Source organism: Carcharhinus amblyrhynchos, chromosome 7 (genome assembly GCF_965287045.1).
Source record: "Carcharhinus amblyrhynchos chromosome 7, sCarAmb.v2.hapA, whole genome shotgun sequence".
Lineage (NCBI taxonomy): Eukaryota > Metazoa > Chordata > Chondrichthyes > Carcharhiniformes > Carcharhinidae > Carcharhinus > Carcharhinus amblyrhynchos.
The window spans coordinates 10,032,804-10,060,135 of NC_137330.1; the positions used below are offsets into that span (position 1 = coordinate 10,032,804).

Sequence of the window (27,332 nt, forward strand, 5' to 3'; positions counted from 1 at the left end):
TACTGGAGCAACTCACCCAGGGATCTTTGACAGCAACTTCCAAAGCCATCAGAATTCTATCAGCCAGTAGGACATGGACAGCAGACACATGGGGACACCATCACTTGTAAGTTCCTCTCCATTCTGATTTGGGATAATATTCCCATTCTTTCACAGTTGCTGGATCAAAATCCTGCAACTCTCTCCCTAACAACACTGTATCATATGGACTGCAGCATTCAAGAAAGCAGCTCACCATGGTAGCACAGTGGTTAACACTGTTACCGCACAGCACTGTCTGTGTGGAGTTTGCATATTCTCCCTGTGTCTGTGTGTTTCCTCTAGGTGCTTCAGTTTCCTCCCACAGTCCAAAAATGTGTGGGTTAAGTTGATTGAACATTCTAAATTGCCCTTTAATGTTAGGGGGATTAGCAGGGTAAATACGTGGGGTTACTAAGAAGAGTGTGGTTGGGATTGTGTTGGTGCAGGCTTGATGAGCCAAATGACCTCCTTCTGCACTGTAGAGATTCTATGATTCTACCAGCTTCTCAAGGTAATTAGGAATACATACTAAATGCTGACCTTGCCAACAATTCCCAAATCCCAAGAATGAATAAAAAATGAAAAACAATATCTAGAGGAATGTTGGGCCCATAGAGTTAATTTGAGGGTCAGCCATGATTTCAATGAATGGTGGTACAGGTTTGAAAGGTTAAATGGCCTACTCTTATCCCTTTGTTCCTACTGAGACACTTTTGGGATTCGACTTCCCCTTCACAGAGCTGTTTCCTCCAAATGGCATTCAAGATGGAGGGGCATTGACTGGTTAGTAGGTGAAGAGGGGGCAGTAATTGGTGAACAAAGATCATTTTGAATTGCTGTTTGATCTGAAATCTGAGACTTCACAGATGAGATTCCAAGCCATGGGATTCTCTAGCCCATAGCACTGTGGATGCTCGGTGATTGAGGCCACATGGCCAAAACCAATAGACTCTAAGAACCTAAGGGAATTCAGAAATATGGGGATCGGGTGGGAAGGTAAAACAGAGGTTTAAGATAGGCCATGATCATATTGAACAGAATAGGCTCAAGTTGCCATAAGCCTTACTTCTATTTCTATTCTGAAGGTATTCATCTCTGACAATAATAGAAAGTATATTTCATTATCAGACCAAGCATCAATTTCTGAAGCCTATAATCTTTGTTTTCCCTGAATCAGACCAGACCCAAGAGACAAGAGAAGTTATATATGATCGTTTATGTTTCCATTGTTCAATATAACGTTTTGTAACAGTACAGATATAAATATAAAGTTAGTAACCTCCAACATGAAAGGATTACAAAATGTTCTCCATTACCTTAGGGCCTTGTGGACCAGGTAGTCCTTGAAATCCTGGAGCTCCTCGTTTACCCTGACACAATTAAAATACGATTTTACAAAATAAACTTACTCCTTTTAATTAAATCAAATAAACTGAATGATTTTGTAATTTACAGAATGATTGCAGATTAATTCATAACTTTGTCTATTTCACACAGTAAACTATGTACATGAGCAGCAGACATGGGTGCCTGTTTGGGTACATTAAGGGAGAATTTAGCATGGCCAATGCACCTAACCAGCGCATCTTCCAGATTGTGGGAGGAAACCAGAGCAACTGGAGGAAACCCACACAGAGACAGGAAGAATGTGCTGGCTCCGCACAGGCAGTGACCCAAGTCAGGAATTGAACCTGGGTCCCAAGTGCAGTGAGGCATCAGTGCTAACAACTGTGCCACGGTGCTGCCCCCAAAGATGAGCAATAAAACAAGTTGTGAGGAGGACACAAAGAGCTTGCAAAGATAAGTAGATAGATAAACTGAGTAGGCAATGAATAATGTGGGGAAATATGATGTTGCCCACTTTGACATTAAGAATAGGAAAACAGAACATTATTCAAATGGAGATCAACTAAAGAATTGTGGCTGTACAGAGGAATCTGGATGTCCTTGTACATGAATTACAAATAGTTAGCATGCAGGTACAGCAAGTAATTAGGAAGGCAAATGAACAGGCCTTTATTGCAATGGAATGAAGTCTAAAAGTATGGATGTTTTGCTATAGCATAACAGGGAATCAGTGAAACTGCATGTGGAGCATTATATACAGTTTTGGTCTCCTGACTTAAAGAGGGATACACTTGCATTAGAAGCAGTTCAGAGAAGGTTCATGAAGCTGATTCCTGGCGTGAAAAGGTTGCCTTATAAGGAAATGATGGCAAGTTGGGCCGATATTCTTTTGAAGGGTCTGATGTAGAAATCCCACCTGCTGTCAGCAGTATGTCAATAAGTTCATAAGCTACCTGATACTAATTATCCCTGAGCCCATTGAAGTTTAGTGGTGACCCAGAGATTAAATGGGAGTCTGACAGCTTTCTTCTGCCTCTCAAAAGGACATTCAGCAAACCATGGTGCCTCACCACCCCCTTCACAAGGATACTTAGGGACAAGCAACAAATGCTGGACTTGCCATTAATGTCCACATCCCATGAAAGGTTTAAAAATGATTTATCAGAAGCCTGGATGCAGGACGGGGAGTGGGAAGGCAGCAGTGGAAGAGTCCCTCATTCACAGACAGTCAGTGTCTGATCGGCAAGTGGGGTGAGGCCCTCAACCTCCTTTCCCATCCCTCATTCTCCTGTGCCCTCAGATGCAGGGCCAATCCTGGGCTGCCCATGAGACATTTAACATCAGCAGCCACTGCTCCTGTTGGCATTGATGGCAAAGGAGATCTGCTGGCCAGATTTGCAGGCAAGATCTCCATCCACAAGGCCCCAGATCCCAAGGCAGGCTTGCCATTGCCTAGTTGGGTGCCTGACCAACACTTAATTGCATTGAGCTTTCCTCATGGAAAAGGCGCAGGACTCCCATTAATACTCCAATCGGCAGGAACAACATTCTGGCCTATAAGCTTGAATCATAATGATATCTGGATACTACTGATTCAAATTAGAATATACAATAGAATAGGAAACTGCTTCTGTTAGTATTCATACATAAATTTGATAATAATTTCATTATCAATTACCAAAGATTCAGCAAGGAATAACTAAACATGTCAGCTGAAAATGTAACTGAAAGTTTCTTGATTTGTGGTTTGAAAGTTATATTGAAAAGTCATGAATTCAATTACAATAAACAAAGTTGAACTGTGATCATTATTACTGTAAAATGTGAAACATTTACTCTACAATTTAGCAATTGCATGCATTTTTCAATAATTTTGTGCAATGATAAATCGTTATATGACGTACGTTCTTTTTACATTTCCACTTCTCCAGTTCCACGTCAATCACTCTTTGAAATTTTAAAGCCAACACCTGTTTGGCTAAATCATTGTCCAAATATTGAAAGAGGAATGATAAAGAGATTGAATAGAGAAAGGCTTGGAAAATACAACCAGCTTGAAAAAGAGCTTTACACAATGTTATTTAATCATCATAGGGAAGCATTTAAAACATGAGCAAATTTTCTGTAACGTTATTTAAGATGATACAGATTATCTGGGCTGTTTTAACTAATGGCACACTTCAGGCAAGCACTCAAATTAGGAAACTTAAGGCTCAGGTGAAATTGGGCCTCAGATATCACTGCAATGTTACTGGAAAACTGCAAGTACCTGATGCCATGCCTCAGCATTGATTCTGGATCATGAGCACAGAAACAAGCTTTTCATTACTACCTAACCATCCTCCCTCAGCTGATGGTTCAGTATTCTTCTATGCTGAACACCACATAGAGGAAGGGCTAAGGTTTGCAAGGACATAAAATGTATTTTGATGGCAAGACTCCAATGTCCATTATTGTAGCACCATAACTGATCAAGCTGGCAGAGCCCTTAAGGATGTTGCTACCTGATTGAGTGAGAGATTCAACATGGATGAATAACTGACTTGACCTTGTCCTCACTAATCTGTTTATCATTGATGCATCTGTCCACAATGCTATTGATCTCACCGGAGAATGGACCCATGATTGGGTTGTGGGGGCAGAAGGGGCTAATGATCAGGTGGTGGGTAGAGAAATGCTAATTTCAATTGGGGATCAGGGGAGGGGGGCCCTGAAACCCCCATGGTAGGCTGGGGCACGGTTTACTCTGATCGTGGTGTCCGTTAAAGATGGTGCCTTGATCTCTGAGTAGCAGAGTTTTGCTGGTGTTTTGAGCCCCCGCCTCCCTGCATGATGGCATGAAACAAGTCGCCTTGATTTATTTTGGCACTATTTGGAAGATCTGGAGAGAAAAACAGCCAGTTTTTCTGGAGGAAAACGCACTGTTTTTTTTGCCGGAAACAACACTGCCATTTTTTGGGAAAATTCTGCCTGAGGTACCAATCTGGTGAACCGATATCACAGGACTGTATGTAAAAATAAAAACTTGCAATTGTTAGTACCTTTCATGACTACAAGATGATCCATAGTGCTTAACAGTCATTCAAGAATTTTTTGAAGTGTAGACACCATTGTAATGTAGGAAGTGTAGCCAATTTTCACACTCCAAAAATCCATCAACAGGAATGCGATAATGACCAAATAATCTGCTTTTGTGATGTTTATTAAGGGCTAAAAATTGATCAAGGTACCAGTGATATTTCTTCCACTTTTCTTCAAAATAATGTCATAGGATCTTTTATGTCCGATTGAGAGGTAAGACATGACTTCAGTTTACCATCTCACCTGAAACCTCCAAAAGTACAGTGCTGCACTGGAAAGGTCAGCCACACTTTTATGCTCAAGTCCTGGAGTGAGAATCAGAGGTGAGAGGGCTACCAACTGAGCCACAGCTGCCACTATTAAATGAAGGAAGCCTTCATGCCTGGGTTGGCTTGAAACACCAACTTTTCAGTTAATAGCGGAAGAAGCAGGTTATCAACATGGCTAAGTGATCCCACAACAATGCTACATCCAGACACAGATGCTGGTGGACAATTAAACACACAGCTAGTAAAGATGAGGTCAGTGGGGATAAGTGGAAAATCGTCTTTCAATACTCAAGGTTTGGCAACAATCCCAGGAGAGAAAGAGGAAAAAATGAAGAGACATCCAGAATATTCATACTCCAGACAGGTTGCTTATGAACACATCATCCAGTTCCGTGAATGAAACTTCAGATCCTCATGGTACAACACTTCCTCACAGCACCTGCCCTCTGTTACAAAACCTGAAAATGTTCTGTTGGCCAACAGAACATACAAAATACAGCACCACAGAACAGCCATTTCATATCAACTTTATCTAGTAATAGTACAAAATTCCATACAATACTTGACTAAACACCACTGTGAAATCCTTTGCTTGGCTGAGGACTGCAGCATGGCTGGTGGAAGGCTGCTTGCCTTCAATGAGTGAGATTACATCTTTGGATACCTTTGGATGTCTCTGGGCATTTAAGGCCTAGCTGTGGACTGCACCATCTTGGTATGGGCAGCAGTAATCTGAGCTGGATGATAGGCAATAGAACACTGGGAATGGTGGGAGAATGAATGCTGTCATCCTGAGATAAGACAGCAGGTTCATGTTCCATGGAGCCACTTCCACTCCCCCGGGGCAACGCCTCAGTAATCCTAGCAATCTATTGGAGCATAGATTGCTACATTGGCATCTGCAGCTATGATAGCAGAAGTTTCAATATGCAAGGCATCTAGATGAATTTGTGTCACAACAAGCTGAGATTCATGACATCAGTCTAAGCCTCCATTGTAGCATTCAGATTCAAGTTTGTGCTGCAATTGAAGCTGAAATATCAGCCAACAGACGCATCATGGTTTGGTCTGTTAATATTTTCATCGAATTGGCCACCACCTTAATGTAGAAAGGATGGGTTCCAAGCTCTGCATGAAGCCATGTGCCAAATTGGAACTGGACTTCTCCATGCTCCTGAATAGTGACAACAAGCAAGCTGATTCCACTGTACCTTAAGTGAAAAGACACTTAGGATTGCAAGAATTTAGTATATATAAAATCAATGTTAACTATCAAAAAGTAATGAGACCACAGGATGAGTTAAATTGGGTGATAGCAAATTGGCAGCTTATTTTACATCTCTCCCGATTTTTATTTTGAGAGATGAAACTGCTATTGTTACACAAATACAAGATCTACTTGCTGCATGCAAATTATTCTTTACATTTGTTTCTTGCTTTAGAGAAAGAGTTCAAATGTAATACACTGATTCCTACCGAAACACCAGCCCTCCCCTGCTCGCCCTTGTATCCATGAAATCCACGCAATCCCTATGAAAGGTAATCATGAAAATTAGCAAAGAAAGCAATCGTAAAGTGAATGTCAACTGGACAATACAATTCACTAAAGCATTGCTCATACTTGAATGCCTTGGGGTCCTGGCATGCCTGGGCTTCCCGGCAATCCTGGAGTTCCCTGTAAAATAATATTAACACTTTTAACACCATAATGAAAATTCAGCAAAATCTATCAATCTAGGTATGGCACTTCACTTAAATACAATAAGTGCTGTTTAATTTAGACTTGAGACAGTTTCAATGAGCTAGGAAAGAAGTACAACATTAGAGAAGATAAACTTCAGCATCAGCTTGGCTCACTAAGTGTCACTATTGCATTTGAGGCCCTCCCTGCTGACCTGGATATTGAAGGCTGCCTGTGGAGGAGCTCCCCCTTTGCCACCCTCCTGAGTGCCTTACAGAGCTTGGCTGCAAAAGCCAATTTAAAAAATTTGGAGAGAGGAAACCTCCATTCTGAAGCTGTTCCAGTACAGCTGCAACACTGGCAACTAACTGACTATATGGAAAATTGTCTGAATATGTGCCATCCAGAAAAAGAACAGGACAAATCCAATCTGGCCAATTATTGCCCCATCAATTTAATCTCACGCTGCAGCAAAGTGATGGAAGGTGATGTTGACAATGCTATCAAGTGGCACTTACTCAGCAATAACTTTACTGATACTCAGTTTGGGTTTTACTAGGGTCACTCAGCTCTAAACCTTATTACCAGCTTATTCAACAGATGGGCAAATGAGCGAATTCCAGAGGTGGAATGAGAGTGACTTCCTTCAACATAAAGTTTGACCAAGTGTGGCATCAAGGAGTTTGAACAAAATTGGAGTCAATGGAAATCTGGAAAAAACTCACCATTAGTTGGAGACATACCTAGCGCAAAGTAGGATGAGTTGTGATTGTTGGAGGTCAATAATCACAGACCCCTGGGACTACGATTTAAAAGTACTTAATGGGCTGTTAAATGATTTGGCATATCATGCAAGATGCTGTATAAATGTAGGTTTTGTATTTCATTCATTACATCTGCATGCAGTCGACAGAGTGACTATAGAAATAGTGAAATTGAGGCCCAATGCCAAAGAATAATTAATCATAGAGCAATCAGTTGATGCTAGGGAAGTGGATTCAAATAATTCAACATAATTAAAAAATAATTCAAGCTCTGTAGTTGATACAACCATACCATTCTGACCTCTCTGACACCAATCCACTCTCATACATTTGTTTTGTACACTGTGAATTAACAGCTTATCGACAGGTTCCATATGATTTGTATTAAATAAATGCGTAATTTAAAAAAAATCCAATTAATTGTGCTAGCGAGTTGAAGAACAGGGAGAGAGAGATTAACATGTGGCTGCAGGGATGGTGTAAGAAAGAGAGTTTAACTTACATGGATAATTGGAGCACATTCTAGGGAAGGTGGGACCTGTACACACAGGACGGTTTGCACCTGAACCAGAGAGGCACCAATATCCTGGGAGGGAGGCTTGCTATGGCTCTTCGGGGGGGGGGGGGGGGGGGGGTGGTTTAAAGTAATTTGTCAGGGGCATGGGAAAACGAGTTGTGGTCCAGAAGCCAATATTGAGGGTAATGAGGCACGAAGGAAGGTATCAAGGTCACATGAGTGTATAGGCAGACGGGATGGTGGGTTGAAGTGTATTTACTTCAATGCAAGGAGCATCCGGAATAAAGGTAGGTGAACTTGGTACTTGGGATTATGATATTGTGGCCATTACAGAGACATGGTTAGAACAGGGACAGGAATGGTTGTTGGCAGTTCCAAGGTATAGATGTTTCAGTAAGAGTAGGGAAGGTGGTAAAAGAGATGGAGGAGTAACATTGTTAATCAAGGATAGTTTAACAGCTGCTGAAAGGCAATTTGAGGGGGATTTGTCTATTGAGGTAATATGAGTTGCAGTTAGAAATAGAAAGAAGCAGTCACATTGTTAGGAATTTTCTATAGGCCCCCAAATAGCAATAGCGATGTGGAGGAGGAAATGGCAAACACAGATTATGGATAGGTGTGGAGGTCACAGGATAATTATCATGGGTGACTTTAACTTTCCAAATATTGATTGGAACCTTTATAGGTTGAAAAGTTTGGATGGAGCACTTCTTGTACAGAGTGCGCAGGAGGGTTTCCTGATACAATATGTGGATAAGCTGACAAGACGGGGAGCCAAGTTGGACTTGGTACTGGGCAATGAACCGGGCCAAGTGTTATATTTGTTTGTGGGAGAGCACTTTGGAGATAGTGACCACAGTTCGCTGTCTTTCATTATTGCAATGGAGAGGGATAGGGTCACATGGCAGGGCAAAGTTTATAATTGGGGTGGGGTAATTATGATGCGATTAGGCAAGAATTAGGGAGCATAAGATGGGAATAGAAACTGTCAGGTAAAGGCACAAATGAAAAGTGGAGCTTGTTCAAGGAACAAATACTGTGTGTCCTTGATAGGTATGTCTCTGTTAGACAGGGAGGAAATGGCTGAGTGAGGGAACCATGATTCACAAAGTTGAATGTCTTGTCAAGAGGTAAAAGGAAGCATATGTAAGGATGAGAAAACAAGGTTCAGTTGGGTCGCTTGAGGATTACAAGGTAGCAAGGAATGAGTTAAAAGGGCTTAGGAGAGCTAGGAGGGGGCATGAGAAGTCCTTGGTGCGTTGAATCTAGGAAAACCCCAAGGCTTTTTCCTCTTATGTGAGAAATAAAAGAATGACCAAGGTGAGCTTAGGGCCAGTCAAGGATAGTAGTGGGAACTTGTGCATGGAGTCAGAAGAGTTAGGTGAGGCGTGAATGAATACTTTTCTTCAGTGTTCACTAAGGAGAGGGGCCATGTTTTTGAGGATGAGAGTGTGATACAGGCTGATAGGATGGAGGAGGTAGATGTTCTGAGGGAAGATGTTTTAACAATTTTGAAAAACCAGAGGATTGATAAGTCCCCTAGGCCAGATGGGATACATCCTAGGATACTTTGGGAAGCAAGGGATGAGTTGCAAAGCCTTTAGCTTTGATCTTTGGGTCTTCACTGTCCACAGGGATTGTGCCAGAGGACTGGAAAGTGGCAAATGTTGTTCCTCTCATCAAGAAAGGAAATAGGAAAGGCCCTGGTAATTATAGGCCAGTTAGTCTTACTTCGGTGATTGGTAAGTTAATGAAAAGGGTCCTGAGGGATAGGGTTTATGACCATTTGGAAAGATACAGCTTAATCTGGGATAGTCAGCACGATTAGTGAGGGGTAAGTCTTGCCTCACAAATTTGATTGAATTCTTTGAGGAGATAACTAAGTGTGTAGATGAAGGTAGAGCAGTTGATGTCATATATATGGCTTTTAGTAAGGCGTTTGATAAGGTTCCCCATGATAGGCTCATGAAGAAAGTAAGGAGATGTGGGATAAAAGGAAATTTGGCTGATTGGATAAGAAAATGGCTATCTCACAGAAGACAGAGGTTGGTGGTGAAGGGAAAATTTTCAGACTGGAGGCCAATACCAGTGGTGTACCACAGGGATCAGTGCTGGGTCCTTTGCTATTTGTGATTTTTATCAATGACTTGGAAGAGGGGGCTGAAGGGTGAGTTAGTAAATTTGCTGATGACACCCAGATTGGTGGAGTAGTAGATGAGGTGGAGGGCTCTTGTAGGCTGCAAAGAAGTGCGAGATGATTCATTTTGGTAGGACAAACTTGAATGCGGATTACAGGGTCAACGGCAGGGTTCTGAGGAATGTGGAGGGTTCATATCCACAGATTTCTGAAGGTTGCCACATGGAGCACACCAGAATTATAGGGAGTGGGATAGCTTGATCTTGGGATTGGGATTGGACATAGTTCGGCAGAACATTGAGGACCGAAGGGCCTGTACTGTTCTAATGTTCTACTGTTTGAAATATGAGAGAAACAGACAAATTAAGTGGAAAAATGTAGATCAACAAGTAAGAAGCTCCAACAACAATGAAAATAATGTAACAGCAAAATCCTGAGAGAAACATTTCTGGAAGCACATAAGCCATTGGATTAGGTTCTTATAAAGACTCTTAAATGGTAAAAGCCCTTCATGCCATTTCTCAGGGATTTCAATGGATTTGTTTGTCAAGGTTACAATGGATGATCAGAATCCTCAACCCAGAGAAATTTTAGTGTCACAGTGTAATTACCTTCTGCTAGGTTTTAAACAGGATAATGCAGGGTGAGGTGGATCTAGGGTTCAGTAGATTTGTAAAACCTTTCTTTAAGCAATCTCTTCATGAGAAATGGAGATTCCACCCCCCCCCCTCCACCCGCCCGCCCTGGAACACACACAGCACTGAGTCATTTTTCAACAGAGAATACTCACTTGACAGTTGCTGCACTACTGCTGCTGACCTTCGGGCAGTTTCACAGTTTTTTGGTGGGCTATTCATAAAAAATTCAGAATCCTGAAGTTCCCCAAAGGTCAGGTCTGACACTGACAGACCAGCACAAGTAAATATTCAGAGCATGCAGCCTGATACTACTGAAGTTTTTAAGCCAGTCTTTAAGATCTGAAGCTCCTGCTAGACAGCCTGAAAACTCAGTTTAAAACTTCAAGTACGGGACCCCTCTAGCCCACGGATCTGATGCTTGGCACCATCTGTATCCCTTCCTATCCTGGGCCCTGCTGTCTATTAACATGAACTTCAACATTAGCTGACAATCTTTTCAGAAAGACTAACAAATTCTTCTGGATCCAAAGATATTCCCCATCCACTACATTTACCTCTTCAAAAATTCAATCAGATTCTACCCTATCTGTGCCCTTTGATATTTTGAATACTTCAGACAAATCACCTTAATCTTCTAAATTGCAGGAATACAAGCCTAGTGTGTTTAATATACAAAAACAAATGCAGTAGAAGTTAGGAATCTGAATTAGAAATATAAAATGCTGTAAATGCTCAGCAAGTCTGACAGCACCTGTGGTGAGGAAACAGAAGGCTAGATTTTCTCTGTAGGGATGGGGAATGGAAGTTGGGACCATCTCTAGGAAGGAGCTATGTAGGGGTAAAGGAAATTGGGGAGCTCTGCAGAGGGGGTGGTTGATTGGTGAGGGTGGTGTTCAGGGGGAAGGTTGACCGGGCAGGATGGTGATGGGGGGGGTGGGATGGTGAGGGGGGGACGGTCAGTCAGGGTGGTGATCAGGAGGAGGTTGATGTCTGGGGCAACAATCAGGGGCGGGGGAGATCCATGTCCATGGAGGTGGGGGGGGTGGGGGGGGAGTGACAAGAGATCAGGAGATCTCCTAGTACACTGTGTACACAGTGTACTGGGAGATTGGAGTGCCTGCATAATGGTGCCCCTGGAACTCAGCAGCCAGCTTCACAGGCAAGCTGAGGCTCGCCCACACCCGTACTGGCCAGAATTGCATGACGTCTTGCATAGAGTTTCATAAATTCTGTTAACTACCTCGCTGAAAAAAAACATTTTCTCGCCTATTCGACATTTAGAACTTTTTTGAGAAAATTCCACCCAAAGAGTCAAAAGTTAAAGCATTAACTTGTCTGTTATCTTTGCCGATTGTCTCCAGCATTTCCTACTTTTGTTTCCAACAAGTAATTTTTTTTGCTGAGAGGGGGAAAATACAATAGAGAGGAAGAGCTGAATATATAAGGGGCAAGTCATAATGGTCAAAGAAAAGATCTAAATGATGGTGACAGGGACTGGCCGTGTGATCCTTTACTTTCCCTACTCCTTGGAGGTCAAGGTTCTGAAGCAGGGAGCAACAGTTTGGAGGTGTAAAAGTTGGCATCATACGTTTTTTTTAAGCTACTGAAACTTAATTGTAGCACAAATATCAGACAAAACAATCTCCAACAAGAGAGAATCTAACTATGAAGATGACATTAAAGAACAGAGAACTTGTACAGCTGAAGACATTGAGTCGCCAAGGAAACAACATCTGTTAAATTGTTCTCCCAAACAACTTACCTTTGGATATGCTGCACTTTGATGTTGATCCCAAACTCAAATCAAAAAAGGGAAGCAGATGGGAGGAGGAGGCCCTCCCACCTGATCATGGCGCTGAAGGGGTGATCACTGGGGTACTTAGCTCAAAAATGGATTGGCCTGGAGTACAGGAAGAGACAGAATGATCTGCTGTGCTTCCCAAGCTAAGTGAACCATCTATTCATTATTATGTCACACTTGAAAGAGTATTGGACAGTAAGGATTAAAATGGACAGCAATTTCACATATGCAGACGGAACACCAGTACACAATGAGTGTCAGCCACTCTAAGCTCTCCATCTCGTAATAGTTACTGCACAAACAGACTCTTACTCATTTACTGGGGAAGGATCAGCAGCTACAACAGCCATGCATGCCTGTTGTAGCTGCTGACCCTTCCTCAGTAGGTGAATAAGAGAACAGACTCTGCCACCCAATGGCCTCACATTCAATTTTTCTGAGTTTTTGCAGAGTAAGGTATTGTATAACAAAAGAGAGTGGGCAAAGACCTGGAGGGTAGCGGTGGGGGGTGGTGGATATACCAATTTGGCACTCTGGAAATTGGTGCCTTCAGGAACATTGAGGAATAGGCCATGGAAGAGGAGAGAAACCATGCCTGCAAGGAAGGCAAGATAGACCCAACAACACAGAGAGGATGCATACAATATCCCTTTACAATATGCGGCCACTGACTGTAAGTAATTTTTCATATACTAGGTTGTTTAGTCAATCACTAATTCTTTTTTCTCTATTTCAGGAAGCAGTAAGAAAAAGGGCAGGACATCGTGAAAGGGATGTCATCGCCCCAGCTCAACTCTGAGGCAGAAGTCTTAGTACCTCAGAGCAAGTATCATCACTGCATTCACCTGCACCCTCCACCAGTTATAGATACAGGCACCAATGGGTCCTAGTTCTCGCAGGCTTGGGTTCACTGTCTGGTGATGACTTCATAAACATGGGACCAAGGCTGGAGGAGGCAGTGACAGTTGAGGATCACAGGAGACCAGAGGATGCTAAGATTTCTGGTCAGATGATGAGCCTCTAGACTTGACCCTAACAGGTCTCTTGGAAATGCAGAGACAGGCAAGCGAACATAGCCAGAGTTACCAGAGGCCATCTGTGGACTGAACTGAAGGCTGGAGGTGTATGTCCATATTCTATCTGCAATCATGGCTTTGGCCTTTCAGCACATCAAAGTCTCCAAGGATATGGTAGCAGCCACATTGGAGCTCCAGGTCCAACTGTTGCTGTAAATTTCGCTCGAACCTGCACTCCATCATTGTAGCCGTGTGCGCATTTCTGCAATGGCAAGGCTAAAAGAGGATGCAGCATTTCGATCTCCCTCCAGGTATCCCTTCTCCTCAAGGGATCAGGGAGGGGCCACCGGTCACCCACAGGTAGGAGACGCATCAGCAAAGCAACCTGGGAGTATTCACCCAGCAGATTCTAAGGATGCCCTGCCACTTCACCTGCCCTCTGTTCAATTGCAGCAGGTCAGGCCAAAGCCAATGGATCTAAACAGGAGACACTGAGCAGGTTGGGGCCCACAAAAGCCTGGGCCATCAAAAAATGTCCAAAGTAATTTCAGTTTATAGGGCATAGCAATCATCAGGCAGCCTCCACTGTGGACGTGGAGATTGCACCTAAATGTAGTAGTACAGTTAGAAAAATGAGAGAGTATTGAAAGCACACTGGTAGCGTGGGTGTACAGTCATTGTATATAGTTGTCACTTCTGTAAGTAATTGTTGAACCTATCCTTTTCCAAGTTTTATGGAATCCATTTTTCTTTTTTTTCAAAATTTCGCGGTCAGTTAAGGCTCCAGAATGTTGGCCCCCCCAATGGAATCCTTCCAGGAAACTCAAATGGTTCAGTTCTTCTAATTGTCCCCAGACTGAGCAGTCTATAATGGCACATGTGCAACATCAGCCAATTCACATCATTTGGAACTGTGCTGCCTGACCAGTATGCCTGTAGACTAATTATCTCTGATAACTATTCTTTAGCATTCTGGAGAAATGCTCATCAAAGTTATTGCACTTACTGTTGCAATGTCAGTTATTTTGATGGTAAGAGTAGTCATGGCAACTTAAATCAGATTCATCTGTCCAAAATGTCATTTCTAATGATTTTTCAGGTGTGAGAAACTGTTTTCGATCACTGTAATGATAGTAATTGAAACCTATAAGGACAAAGAACAAAGAACAGAACAGCACAGAATAGCCCCTTCGGCCCATCAAGCCTGCGCCGATCACACTGTCCTATCTAGACCAACTGCCTGTAACCCTCTGTTCCCCAACTGTTTATGTGTCAATCCAGATAAGTCTTAAATGTTGCTAATGTGTTTGCCTCAACCACCTCTCTTGACAGTGCATTCTAGATCCTCTGTGGGCCGAGAAAGTAAAAAACTTCCCCCACACAACTTTACTGAACCTTTCCATTATTATGTTGAACTTGTACCCCCTTGTGATTGTCATTTCTGCCCTAGGAAAATGTTGCCAACTGTTCACCATATCTGTGCTCCTTATAATTTTATAAACTTCAGTCAGGTCACTCCTCAGCCTCTGTCTTTCCAGGGAGAACAAACCCAGCTTATTCAATCTCTCCTCATAGCTAATAGCTAGTAGCAGACAACATCCTGGTAAACTTTTTCTGTACTCCCTTTAAAGCCTCCATGTCCTTCTGGTAGTATGGCGACCAGAATTGGACACAGTGTTCCAAATGTGGCCTAATCAACGTTTTATATAACTGTAACATAATTTGCCAACTTTTATAATTGATGCCCTGGCCGATGAAGGCAAGCATGCCATATGCTTTCTTCACCACTCTTTCCACCTGTGCTGCCACTTTTAAAAATCTGTGGATCTGCACTTCCAGATCTCTCTGTGGGTGTACGCTTCAAATGTTTCTGCCATTTATTTAATAGTTCCCACCTGAATTGACCTGCAGAAATGCATTGCCTTGCTTATTTGATCATGGCTAATCTGATCGTGGTCTCAATTTCACATTGTCATTCATCCCTCATAATGATCATAAGCTTCTACATAAGCTGGGAGGAAGATGTAGAGTGTGTGCCTAATGCTGAATGTCTTTCCTTGCTGAATTGTTATTCTCAGCAATCATGATGCTGAACTAGGCAAGTAAGGACATAACTCTCAGCTTAAACTTGACTGCAAGAGGGGTTCAAACGTGTGACTTATGTTTCCTGAGTTCAAATTATTTTTATTTGAACCTGCATGCCTCCTTAGCTAGAGTTTCAGTAGCTCTTGGGTAAAGGTATAGCACTCTACTCAAATAGGAAAAGGCACTGCATGACTGACTTTCAGCAAATAAGGAGAGAGAGAGAGAGAGACAGACAGGAATGGATGTGTGCTGTACCATCTCAAGGACTGATGTTCTCAATGTGATGCAAAGCCAACTCTCTAAGGCCCCTGCAGGGTCCGTGGAGGAAACAATGCTCCCTTTGCTGTATATCCAAAACGAGTGCTCAAGGTCTCGCCCTATTGTAAAATTCATCTAGGACTGAGACTAAGACTTCTGATGACTCACAGTCTCAAGTAGTTGGGCCTCAACAAACCATAAACCTGGTGAGGCACTCTGTGAGCACACTGCAAACAAACTTTGAAACTTAACTGCACGATCAAGGTGTTAATACTTCTGGTTTTATGATGTCCAAATGGCAATTAGCAGGCATTAACAAGATAATGCTTTATCAATCTGCTTTGAGGAGCCCTGTTGATGGGACATGTAGTGCTCTGATGCTGTTGCTTCCTGTTGAGCCAACTATCTGGTTATCTGAACGAATGATCTGTGGTCAACCCACTTTATTAAGCAGGAGTCAGGGTGACAGGGGTGCGTCTCTGGGTAACTTTGAGTTCAAGCCATTTATAAGCTGATGTGCATACTGACTTGTTGAGGACATGGATGAAAGAACTATTCTATGTAAAGTTGCCCAAGGTCGTGGGAGTAGAGCGCTGTTCAGGCTCTACAGGAGCCATATGTTGCCAAATCTACTCATTTAACTATACTTTAATGCTTTCCAATGATGAACGCAACATCAAGACATAGATTCAGTACTGATATTTCCCCAATCCTTAAGAAAATATGGAATTTAAGAAAGGCATGAAAAAGCAAGAGAATCAAACAATTGTGAGAATGTGTTGGCACATTACTCATCTTGGAATCTTTTGTCACAGGTATATCTGATGCATCATACACATTTCATGTGGCTCATTGACATCATGCCCCTCGTTAAATCCATTCCATTTAACATCTTCTTTGTCAGAGGAGACTTCTTGTTCAGGAAAGACATTTCTCCCCTTTGCAATGCTAGGTTGTGCAAGACACAGCAAACAATGATCATCCTGGACACTTTGTGGTGAGTATTGCAGGGCTCCACCTGAGCAAATCAAACATCAGAAATGCATTTTCAGGACACTTATTCTCTGCTCTCTCTGGAGCAGCATGATAGCACAGTGATTAGCACTGCTTTGCACAGTGCCAGGGACCCAGATTCAATTACCGGCTTGAGTTGCTGTCTGTACGTTCTCCCTGTGTCTGCGTGGATCCATCCGGATGCTCCAGTTTCCTCCCACAGTCTGAAAGACATGCTGGTTAGGTGCATTGGCCGTGCTAAATTCTCCCTCAGTGTACACGAACAGGCACCAGATTGTTGTGACTAGGGGGTTTTCACAGTAGCTTCATTGCAGTGTTAATGTATGCCAACTTCTGACATTAATAAATAAGCTTCAACTTAGCTTAAAACTACAGGCAGAGAAGGTTAAGCAGAAAATTACCAGAAGTTTTCAGAATGAAGATGGGTTTTGATAGACTAGATAGGGAAAAACTGTTGCCCATGGAGGAGGTTTGATGACCAGGTGGCAGAGATTTAAGTTAATTGGCAGTAAGTTGTTATGATTTGGAATACACTGCATGAAAAGACGGAGCAATCACATTCAGTGGTTAATTTCAAAAGACAACTGGACAATTTGAAAGGAAAGATTTGCAGGGCCATGGGGAAAGACCAAAGGACTAGTATTAACCGGATAGCTCTTCCACTGTACCAGCATAGGCCTGATGGGTGTAATGCCTTTTGTGCTGTAGAAATCTATGAACTACTTTCCTTCACAATTCATTTGAAAAATAATATCAATAGACTGCAAAGTGAGTAGGCAGACATTTCAGAAATCTCACCCTGTCACTAACAAAATATTATGTCTGTTTCTAACTCAGCACAAATGTAGAAAATAAATGAAGAACTGGTGGCAGTAATAAAATAAGGTAATGGAGAAAATCACAGGCCAGCACAGCCAGGGATAAAATAACATAGCAAAGTTGGAAGAAGAAGAATAAACTAACAAAGCCAAAAATACCAGAAACTCATGTAAGAAGAGAAAGAGGAAAAGCAGATAAAAATAAGCAACGTTAACAAAGGTGGCCCAGAGAGAACCAGCAGATAAAAAGATAGGGTCAGAACTTTGTACAAAATGATAGTAAAACAGCAATATTTCACAGCATTAAAGCTTGTACATTGGTGACTTGAAGGGACAACTGGAACATTAAAGAACTCGCAAAGAACAGTCATAGATCTGTTGGGGAAGCACTTACTCTAGTGGCAAGCAAAGTGAAAAATCCTGGTTCATTGAGGAGTGCAGAGGATATGCCAAGTGCAGCGCCAGCCATACTTAAAAATGTCTGAAGCTATAACACAGGATTATTGCATGCTAAACAGCAGAATTAGCATAGCGATCAACAGAGTTACGCAATCCCAGAACCAACAGAGCAGATCTAAGCTCTGTGGTCCTGTAACATTCAGCTGTGAATGGTGGTGGACAATTAAACAACTGGAGGAGGAGGCTTCACCAATTTCCTCAATGATGGGAGAGCTCAGCACATCAAGGTAAAAGACAAGGCTGAAACTTTTACAACCATCTTCAGCCAGAAGTGCTTTGTGGATGATCCACTTTGTCTTTCTCTTAAGGTCCCCAGTTTCACTGACACCAATTTCAGCCAATTCAATTTACTCCACGTGATATCAAGATCTGGCTGAAGGCACTGGATACTGTATAAGTATGAACCCTGATAACATCCAAGCATAAGTACCAAAGACTTATACTCCAGAACTAGCCACGTCCCTTTCGAATATGTTCTAGTACAGCTACAACACAGGCACATACCCAACAATATGGAATAGCCAGCTATGTTCTGTCTAACAAAAGATCAGGACAAACCCTATTCAATGAATTACCATCCTGTCAGACTCCTCTCAATCATCATCGACAGCAATAACCTGTTCATTGATATTTAGTTTGATTGCATCAGGCCCACTTGATTCCTGACCTCATTAAAACCTTGACCTATATATAGAAAAAACAGCTGAACTCATGTGGCTTTCATTGACATGAAGGCATCATTTGACCAAGTGTGGCATCAAGGGGCCCTGGCAAAATTGAAGTCAGTGGGAATTAGGAGAAAAACTCTCCAGTGATGGAAGTCATATTGAGCAACATAATGACCCATGTGCTGGGAAAAGTCTGAAAGAGGGTTTGTTGATTTTCTGATTATGACATTATTCAAAAAATGCCCGGAGGAATCATATGATGGAAGCACTGGAACAGCTGCTTTCTCATGAGCTCTGGTGCCACTCATATTTTAATCCTTTTATTTATCCTGATGCACAACCAATAATTGTCTAATCCTAGCGTCTATACTCCATGCTATTTTCCTGGAAGATCCTGGTTAAATTTGGGTGATAGGGAACTGAGTTAAGTCAAGAAAATCCTTGTGTGTTCAAGGCAGTTGAAGACAGTCAGCTTGGGGCCTTGTTCACAGTGGCAGTTTAGCTAGAGGTGATGGCTAATATTGTGAGTAAAGTTGTGGATGATGGTCTCAAATCACTGCACAAATCACTGGCGCTCATGTTCACGAAGTGGAAGGTATCGAAAGAAAATGAATGAAATGGAGGAGAAACACTGCCAGTTGCGATGGCAGTTTCCTTGGAGGAGGCTCGCCTTCAGACCTTGGAAATCCTGTTACATGGTATGACGGACACCCTGGCTAATTTGGGGAGAGGGGCTGGAGAATGAATGCCACTACGCCTGATCTACCGAAAGGAGTGGGGATAAATTCGAGCTGCATTTGAGAACTGGCTGGCATGTTTTTGTAATCTCGATTTGAACGCTGACTGTTTTGTAGCCAAACAGCCCACCTAAGATGGTGGTTTGCAAGCGCATGCTGGAATAATTGGACAAGCACTGAAACAGACAGGTTGCAGCCTCAAAATAAATTGGACAGAGATAAACAGGCTGCAGCTGCAGGAGCTGGAATACACAGGATATAGGCCACCTCCTGGACAAAGGACACTTCCTGGTCAAACTTGGCTGTTTACCAGACATGGAGGCACCTTAACCCCTTATTTGGGAGGGAGGTATGTGACCTACTAACCTTCAGAACCTACAGGCATTGCTGTCGGGAAGCGGAGTAAGAAGTCTCACAACACCAGGTTAAAGTCCAACAGGTTTATTTGTAGCAAACGCCACTAGCTTTGGGATCTGGCTGCTCCTTCGTTAGGTGGGTGGGAGTTCTGATCACAAACAGGGCATACAAAGACACAAATTCAACTCTTTACAGCTAATCAAGTCTTAAAAGGTACAGACAATGTGAGTGGAGAGAGCATTAAGCACAGGTTAAAAAGATGTGTATCCAATCATTTTTCATGTAAATTGAGTTTGTGTCTTTATATGCCCTGTTTGTTATCAGAACTTCCACCCACCTGATGCTGGAACAGCCAGTTCCGAAAGCTAGTAGCATTTGCTACAAATAAACCTTTTGGACTTTAACCTGGTGTTGTGAGACTTCTTACTGTGTTTACCCCAGTCCAACGCCAGCATCTCCATGTCGGGAAACACCCAGAGATCGGTGTGGCAGCACCTGATTGGACCTTTATCGATCAGGGTGATCAAGTCCTGATCGATTGATTGGCAATGACCAAAAAGGGAGCAAAAACCGATGAGGTATGTGGTTTTTGCTCCCTTTTAACTAACTCTCTCTTAGCTAACGAGCGAGTGACAACAACAGTGAGCATCACCAGCAACGACCAGCACAAGGAGAGCCACCACACCCAAGGAAGGAAGATCAGAACTAAAGTATCATAGATCATAGAACATTACAGACCCTTCAGCCCTCGATGTTGCGCCGACCTGTGAAATGCAACCTGTGAAAGCCCATCGAACATACACTAATCCAATAGCATTCATATGTTTACCCAACGATCATTCAAATGCCCTTAATGTTGGCAAGTCCACTAATATTGCAGGAGGTCATTCCATACCCTTACTATTTTCTGATTAAAGAACCTGCCTCTGACATCTGTCCTATATCTATCACCCCTCAATTTAAAACTATGTCCCCTCGTGTTCGCCATCTCCATCCGAGGAAAGCAGCTCTCACTGTCCACCCTACCTAATCCTCTGATCATCTTATATGCCTCTATTAAGTCACCTCTTAACCTTCTTCTTTCTAATGAAAACAGCCTCAAGTCCCTCAGCCTTTCCTCATAAGACCTTCCCACCATACCAGGCAACATCCTGGTAAGTCTCCTCTGCACCTTTTCCAAAGCTTCCACATCCTTCCTATATATATAATTCTTGCAACTATGTGAGGCGCATCTTTGTTGCACCAACTATTTAAAGTGAAACTTACCTTATTATTGTTAAGTTGGTTTCTGACAGTAAAACAAAAAGAGGAATATGTTCCGTCAGTTTTCTTTCCGTTGGCTTCATAACAATTCCTTTATTTTAGAGGTATTGTTCTTCTATGGGTATCCTAACACCGTACAAATTAAGGTGGTTGTGGTCGTTGGAATCATCTCGGTCCCAGAATATCCCTGCAGGGTAACGGCCTAAGCCCAACCATTTTCATGTGCTATATCAATGACTTTTCCTCCATCAGAAGGTCAAAAGTGATTACACAATGTGATAACAACTCCTCATACTCAAGCAGTCCTTATCCATGTATAAGGAGATCAAGACAACAAGGAAGCTTGGGCTGACGAATGACAAGTAATATTTGCATTGTTGATAAAGCATAACAAATACTTGTGGCTACACGAGCAGATCAGAGATTGAGAATGCTATGATGAGTAACTTACCTCCTGACTTCTCAAAGCCTGTCCACCATCTACAAGGCACAAGTCAGGAGTGTGATGGAATACTCTCCACTTGCCTGGTCCAACAACACTCAAGAAACCCAACACCATCCAGGACAAAGCAGTGCATTTGATCAGCACCCCTTTCACCAACTTAAGTGATCACTTCCTTATCTGGCAGCACAGAGTGGCAGCAGTGTGTAATGTAAAAATGATGCATTGCAGCACTCGCCAAGGCTGCTTCGAGATGGCACAGTGGTTAGCACTGCTGTCTCACAACGCCAGGGACCCAGGTTTGACTCACGGCTCAGGTCACTGTCTGTGTGAAATCTGCACTTTCTCCCTGTGTATGTGTGGGTTTCCTCCAGGTGCTCTGGTTTCCTCCCACAGTCCTAAAGACATGCTGTTAGGTGAACTGGCCATGCTAAATTCTCCCGTAGTGTACCTAAAAAGGTGTCGGAGTGCGGCAACTCGGGGATTTTCATAATAACTTCATTGCAGGGTTAATGTAAGCCTACTTGTGGCACTAATAAATAAACTTTAAAACTTCAGTGGCATATGGAATTAAAAGTCTTGTCCTTTAAGTTGTGAATCTAGTGGCAAAAGATAGACTGTGTCAAACAGATGAGAACACTTCAATGCTTGGCTGAGCTTGGATGCTACTTGCAGCAGTTACTGATGAGATTTGGAGTGATGGGTGTAGTGATGCTCCATCCTGTGTATTTCTGTCCCAAAGTAGATAGGGCTACATACTAACAATGACTGAGTTCATATAAAAACTGAACAGAGGCAGGAAATAATACCTCTCAGTGGATTTAACCGGAGACAGTATCATTATAATGTAGAGGCTCAATGGAAATGATGTATTTTTGTTTTTGTATTTTAACCTTGAATATTATTCTGTCTACTTTGAAACAATGTTGAATTTTTGTGCTTCTCCAGGTAAAGACTGTGATTTGTGAAGAAAAAAATATTTTTCATTTTTCCACCAGCCTTCTCAAAGCAATTCTGTAATAACTTCTATTTTCAATTTGAGTCATATTTCAAGCACTTATTTTACGAAAAGTAAATTTTTCATTACAAGATGTAATACATGATCTTGACCAAAGCGCTATTTTGTTGAGAATGTAAATGTTTTTCTGTTTCCCTTTTCCTTCCCTCAACTCTCTATGAGTTGGAGGTCTTTTGGGACCTGCATTAGCATTTTTGCGCCACATCCAGAAATAATATGAGACTAGCATTGTGCATTTTCTTCCAAGTTATATCATACTGATAACACAAAGGAGTATATTTTGGATTAAGGACAAATTAGGACTAATGTTCTGAATATTGCCTGTGTGGAACTTCAGCTGCTAGCCATGCATAGCTGGAAATTACAGTTGTACTAACAATTTTCCAACTAAATGGAAAGAGAGGTTCCGTGCCAGTAAGATGAACTCAGAAAATTGGCCCAACAAATACAGGTTTTCATTAATTAGTGCTAGTAATTAAAAAAAACAATTCAATAAGCAAAAACCTGCTGAAGCTATGATGAAGAAGTCCAAGTAATTATTTTTTCTTCCTTACAAAAATTACTGCATATCAAAATTAGACTAACTTAATTTCTTTCAGGAGCAACAGTCTATAGAATAGAGCAGAATCCCTACAGTGAAGAGAGGTGCCATTCAGCCTAGCAAGTACACACTGACTCTCTGACAGCATCCTACCCAGGCCCAACTCCACCTATTCCCGTAAATCCAAGATTTACCCTGCTAATCTCCCTAACCTACACATTTTTGGACACTAAGGGGAATTTAGTATGGCCAAACCAAATAACCTACACATCTTTGGACTTTGGGAAGAAACTTGAGCACTTGAAAGAAACCCATGCAGATATGGTACCCCACCCCGGCAGACTAACCCTCCAATCCCCCTGGGGTCAGAATCCGCCCCCCCAGGAAGGCGGGCCATCTCATGCTGACCAGCCCCTCACTCCTCACTCTCCATTCCAGACTGATCCCCATGCAGAGTGGCAGCAGGCTCCTCCACTCCCACCGATTGCTCCTCGGGCCTGCCCACAATAGGCCTTGCTCCCTTGGCACTGCACAATGCCCAATGGGCAGTGTGAAGGTGCCCCCTGGGGATGGGCACTTTGTCCCTTGGGTAGTGCCGAGGACACAGGCTGGCACTGCCAGGGTGCCCATGTTCAGGGGGCACTACCCCCCCACCACCCAAATCGGGGGACCCCAATTGCCACCCCCTTCATTCCAGCATGGTCTCCCACTAGTTCCCCGAATGTGGGGAGCTACTCCAAACCCTGCCAGAATGAAGTACTCCTGGTGGAGTGGGAGATTCAGTCAGGCCCGGTAAGTTCCCAAAAATTACATATAAAACATATTAAAAAATATTCAAATGACTTACCTGTTTTCCCGCCAGTTTCCAGCATGGTCTGGTCTCCGACTCTGGGAGAAGTGCATGCATTCCCGGGGCACGCGCAAATCCTGGAACAAGGCCGGTGATGCGCACCTCCCAACCCGACCTATCAGAAAAGTTGCAGGTCGTGATGGGAAAATCGCCCCCCATTGATTCCTTAAACATTTAAAGATGAGACTTCCTCTCTAAGGTGCCTGCTTTTACTCAATTAAAAGAAAAAGAGGCTGTAGCAAGAAGACTCCAAATCCAGTGGCTGTATTAGGTACGATAAAATTGGGATTACAGAGATATGGTTGCAGGGTGACTAGGGATGGGAATTGAATGTTCCAGTGTATTCAATATTTAGGAAGGACAGGCATAAAGGAAAAGGTGATGCAGTGGCATTGCTGGTCAAAGAGGAAATTAACACAATAGTGAGAAAGAATATTAGCTCTGACAATGCAGAGTCCGTACGGGTAGAGTTGAGAAATACATTACTGGGTGTCATATATAGACCCCCAAACTGCAATGGTGATGTTGGGATTGGCATTAAACACAAAATTAGAGATGCATGTGATAAGGGAATATTGGTGATCATGAGTGATTTTAACCTGCACATAGATTGGGCACATCAAATTAGCCACAATGCCATAGAGAAGGAATTCCTGGAGTGTACATGAGATGGTTTTTTTGACCAATATGCGGAGGAACCAACTAGAGAGTAGGCTATCTGGATACCGTTTAATGAGAAGGGAATTATTGCCAATCTAGCTGTACAAGTCATCTAGGGGTGGAGCAACCATAACATGATAGAATATTTTAATAAAATGGAGAGTGAAGTAGTTGATTTGGAGTCTAGTGTGCTGAATCTTAATAAAGGAAACTATGAGGATATGAGGCGTGAGTTAGCCTTGATAGATTGGGAAGAGTTACTTAAAGGGATGACAGTGGATAGGCAATGGCAAATATTCAAGGAACGCATGGGGAAACTGCAGCGAGTATTTATTCCTGTCTGGCACAAAAGCAAAATGGATAAGAGGGCCAATCCATGGCTTAGAAAGGAAATTAGAGAGAGTGTCCGATCCAAGGAAAAAGCATAGAGATTGGCCAAGAAAAATAATAGGTCTGAGGATTGGGAGTAGTTTAAAATTCAGCAACAAAGACCAAGGGATTGATTAAGAAGGTGAAATTCAGTACGAAAACAATCCTCACCTTATCAATCTTTCCTCGTACATCAGTCCGGCCATCTCTGGAATCAGCCCAGTAAACCTTTGCTGCACTCCCTCAAGAGCAAGAACATCCTCCTCAGAAAAGGAGGCCAAATCTGCGCACAAGGTGTGGCCTCACCAAGATCCTGTATAATTGCAACATCACTTCCCTGCTCCTGTACTTGAAACCTCTCTCAATGAAGGCCTGCATACCATTTGCCTTCTTTACTGTCTGCCGTACCTGCATGCTTACCTTCAGTGTACAAGGACACCCAGGAACCGCTGCACATTCCCCTCTCCCAATTTACAGCCATTCAGGTAGTAATCTGCCTTGTTTTTGCTTCCAAGGTGAATAACCTCACATTTATCCGAATTATACTGTATCTGCCATTGATTTGCCCACTCATCTAACCTGTCCCGATTATTCTGAAAGATCTCTGCATTCTCGTCACAGTTCATCCTCCCACCCAACTTGGCATCAATGTTTCTAGGGAACTTAAAGACTGATACTAAAAGTTTCTATAGATACATGAAGAGGATGAGGTTGGTGAAGACATATGTAGGTCCCCTACAGACAGAAATGGAGGAATGTATAATAGGGGACAAAGAAATGGCTGAGCAACTGAAAACATACTTTGGTTCTGTCTTCACAAAAGCGACATAAATCAGATGCCAGAATTTGGTGAGAGGGAAGAACTGAGGGACTCAGTATTAGCAGAGAAATGGTGCTGGGAAAATTGATGGGATTGAAGGCAAATTAAATCCTCAGGGCTTGATAATCTACATCCCAGAGTACTCTAGAAATAGTAGATGCATTAATGGTCATCTTCGAGGATTCAATACACTTGGGAACAGTCCCCGAAGATTGGAGGGTAGAATGTCACTTCAATATTCAAAAAGGTAGAGAGAAAACAGGGAATTATAGACCAGTAAACTTAACATTGGTAGTGGGGAAAATGCTTGAATCCATTATCAAGCAGAGCATTTAGAAAGCAGTGGCAGGATCAGACAGAGTCAGCATGGATTTATGAATGGGAAATCATGCTTGACAAATCTGTTGGAACTCTTTGAAGATGTAACTTGTAGACTTGATAAGGGCGAGCCAGTCGATACAGTATATTTGGACTTTCTGAAAGCGTTTGACAAAGTCCTGCATAAGAGATTATTGTGCAAGATTAAAGCGCATGGGATTGGGGGAAGTGTATTGAGATGGATAGAAAACTGACCTGCAGAGAGGAAACAAAGAGTAGGAATTAATGGGTGCTTTTCAAATTGGTAGGCAATAACTAGTGGGGTGCCACAGGGATTAGTGCTGGGACACCAGCTATTCACAATATATATCAATGATTTGGATGAGGGAACAAAATGTAACCTGTTTGCAGATGATGCCAAGTTGGGTGGGAGGATGAACTGTGACGAGAATGCAGAGATCCTTCAGAATGATCTGGATGGGTAGGTGGGCAAATCAATGGCAGATGCAGTATAATTTGGATAAATGTGAGGTTATTCACCTTGGAAGCAAAAACAAGGCAGATTACTATGTGAATGGCTGTAAATTGGGAGAGGGGAATGTGCAGCGGTACCTGGGTGTCCTTGTGCACCAGTCACTGAAGGTAAGCATGCAGATGCAGCAGACAGTAAAGAAGGCAAATTGTATGCAGGTCTTCATTGTGAGAGGTGTCAAGTACAGAAGCAGGGAAGTGTTGTTGCAATTATACAGTATCTTGGTGAGGCCACACCTAGTGTATCGTGCACAGATTTGGTCTCCTTTTCTGAGGAGGATGTTCTTGCTCTTGAGGGAATGCAGCGAAGGTTTACCAGGCTGATTCTGGAAATGGCCGGACTGATGTATGAGGAAAGATTGATAAGGTTAGGATTGTTTTTGCTGGAGTTCAGACAAATGAGGGGAGTTCTCATAAGGACTTATAAAATTCTAACAGGACTAGACAGGGTAGATGAAGGGAGAACGTTCCCGATGGTGAAGGAGTCCAGAACCAGGGGTCACAATCTGAGGATTGAGGGTGGATCATTCAGGGCAGAGATGAGGAGATGTTTCTTCATTCAAAGAGTGGTGAGCCTGTGGAATTCATCACCACAGGAAGTAGTTGATGCCAAAACATTGAATGTATTCGAGAGGCGGCTAGATATGGCACTTGAGACGAATAGGATCAAAGGTTATGGGGAAAAAAGCAGGATTAGGCTATTGAGTTGAATGATCAGCCATGATCGTAATGAATGGCAAAGCAGACTCGAAGGGCCAAATGGCCTCCTCCTGCTCCTATTTTCTCAGTTTCTATGTTTCTATTTGCATGTGACCCAAGATATAACACATGGTTGTTTCCTGAGAAAGGGTT

At 42.6% G+C, this 27,332-nt stretch overlaps 1 protein-coding gene across 1 annotated transcript in view; it reads right to left on the bottom strand.

Annotated features, from left to right (window-relative positions):
- Nucleotides 1-27,332, bottom strand: part of LOC145345346 (uncharacterized) — a 197,781-nt gene that overhangs the window by 101,312 nt on the left and 69,137 nt on the right. The window contains exons 9-11 of the mRNA XM_080193161.1: nucleotides 6,340-6,393; nucleotides 6,195-6,248; nucleotides 1,338-1,391 (exon numbers count right to left, since the gene is read on the bottom strand). Coding sequence (XP_080049287.1) covers nucleotides 1,338-1,391; nucleotides 6,195-6,248; nucleotides 6,340-6,393 — 162 coding nt within the window. The remainder of the gene's footprint in view (nucleotides 1-1,337; nucleotides 1,392-6,194; nucleotides 6,249-6,339; nucleotides 6,394-27,332) is intronic.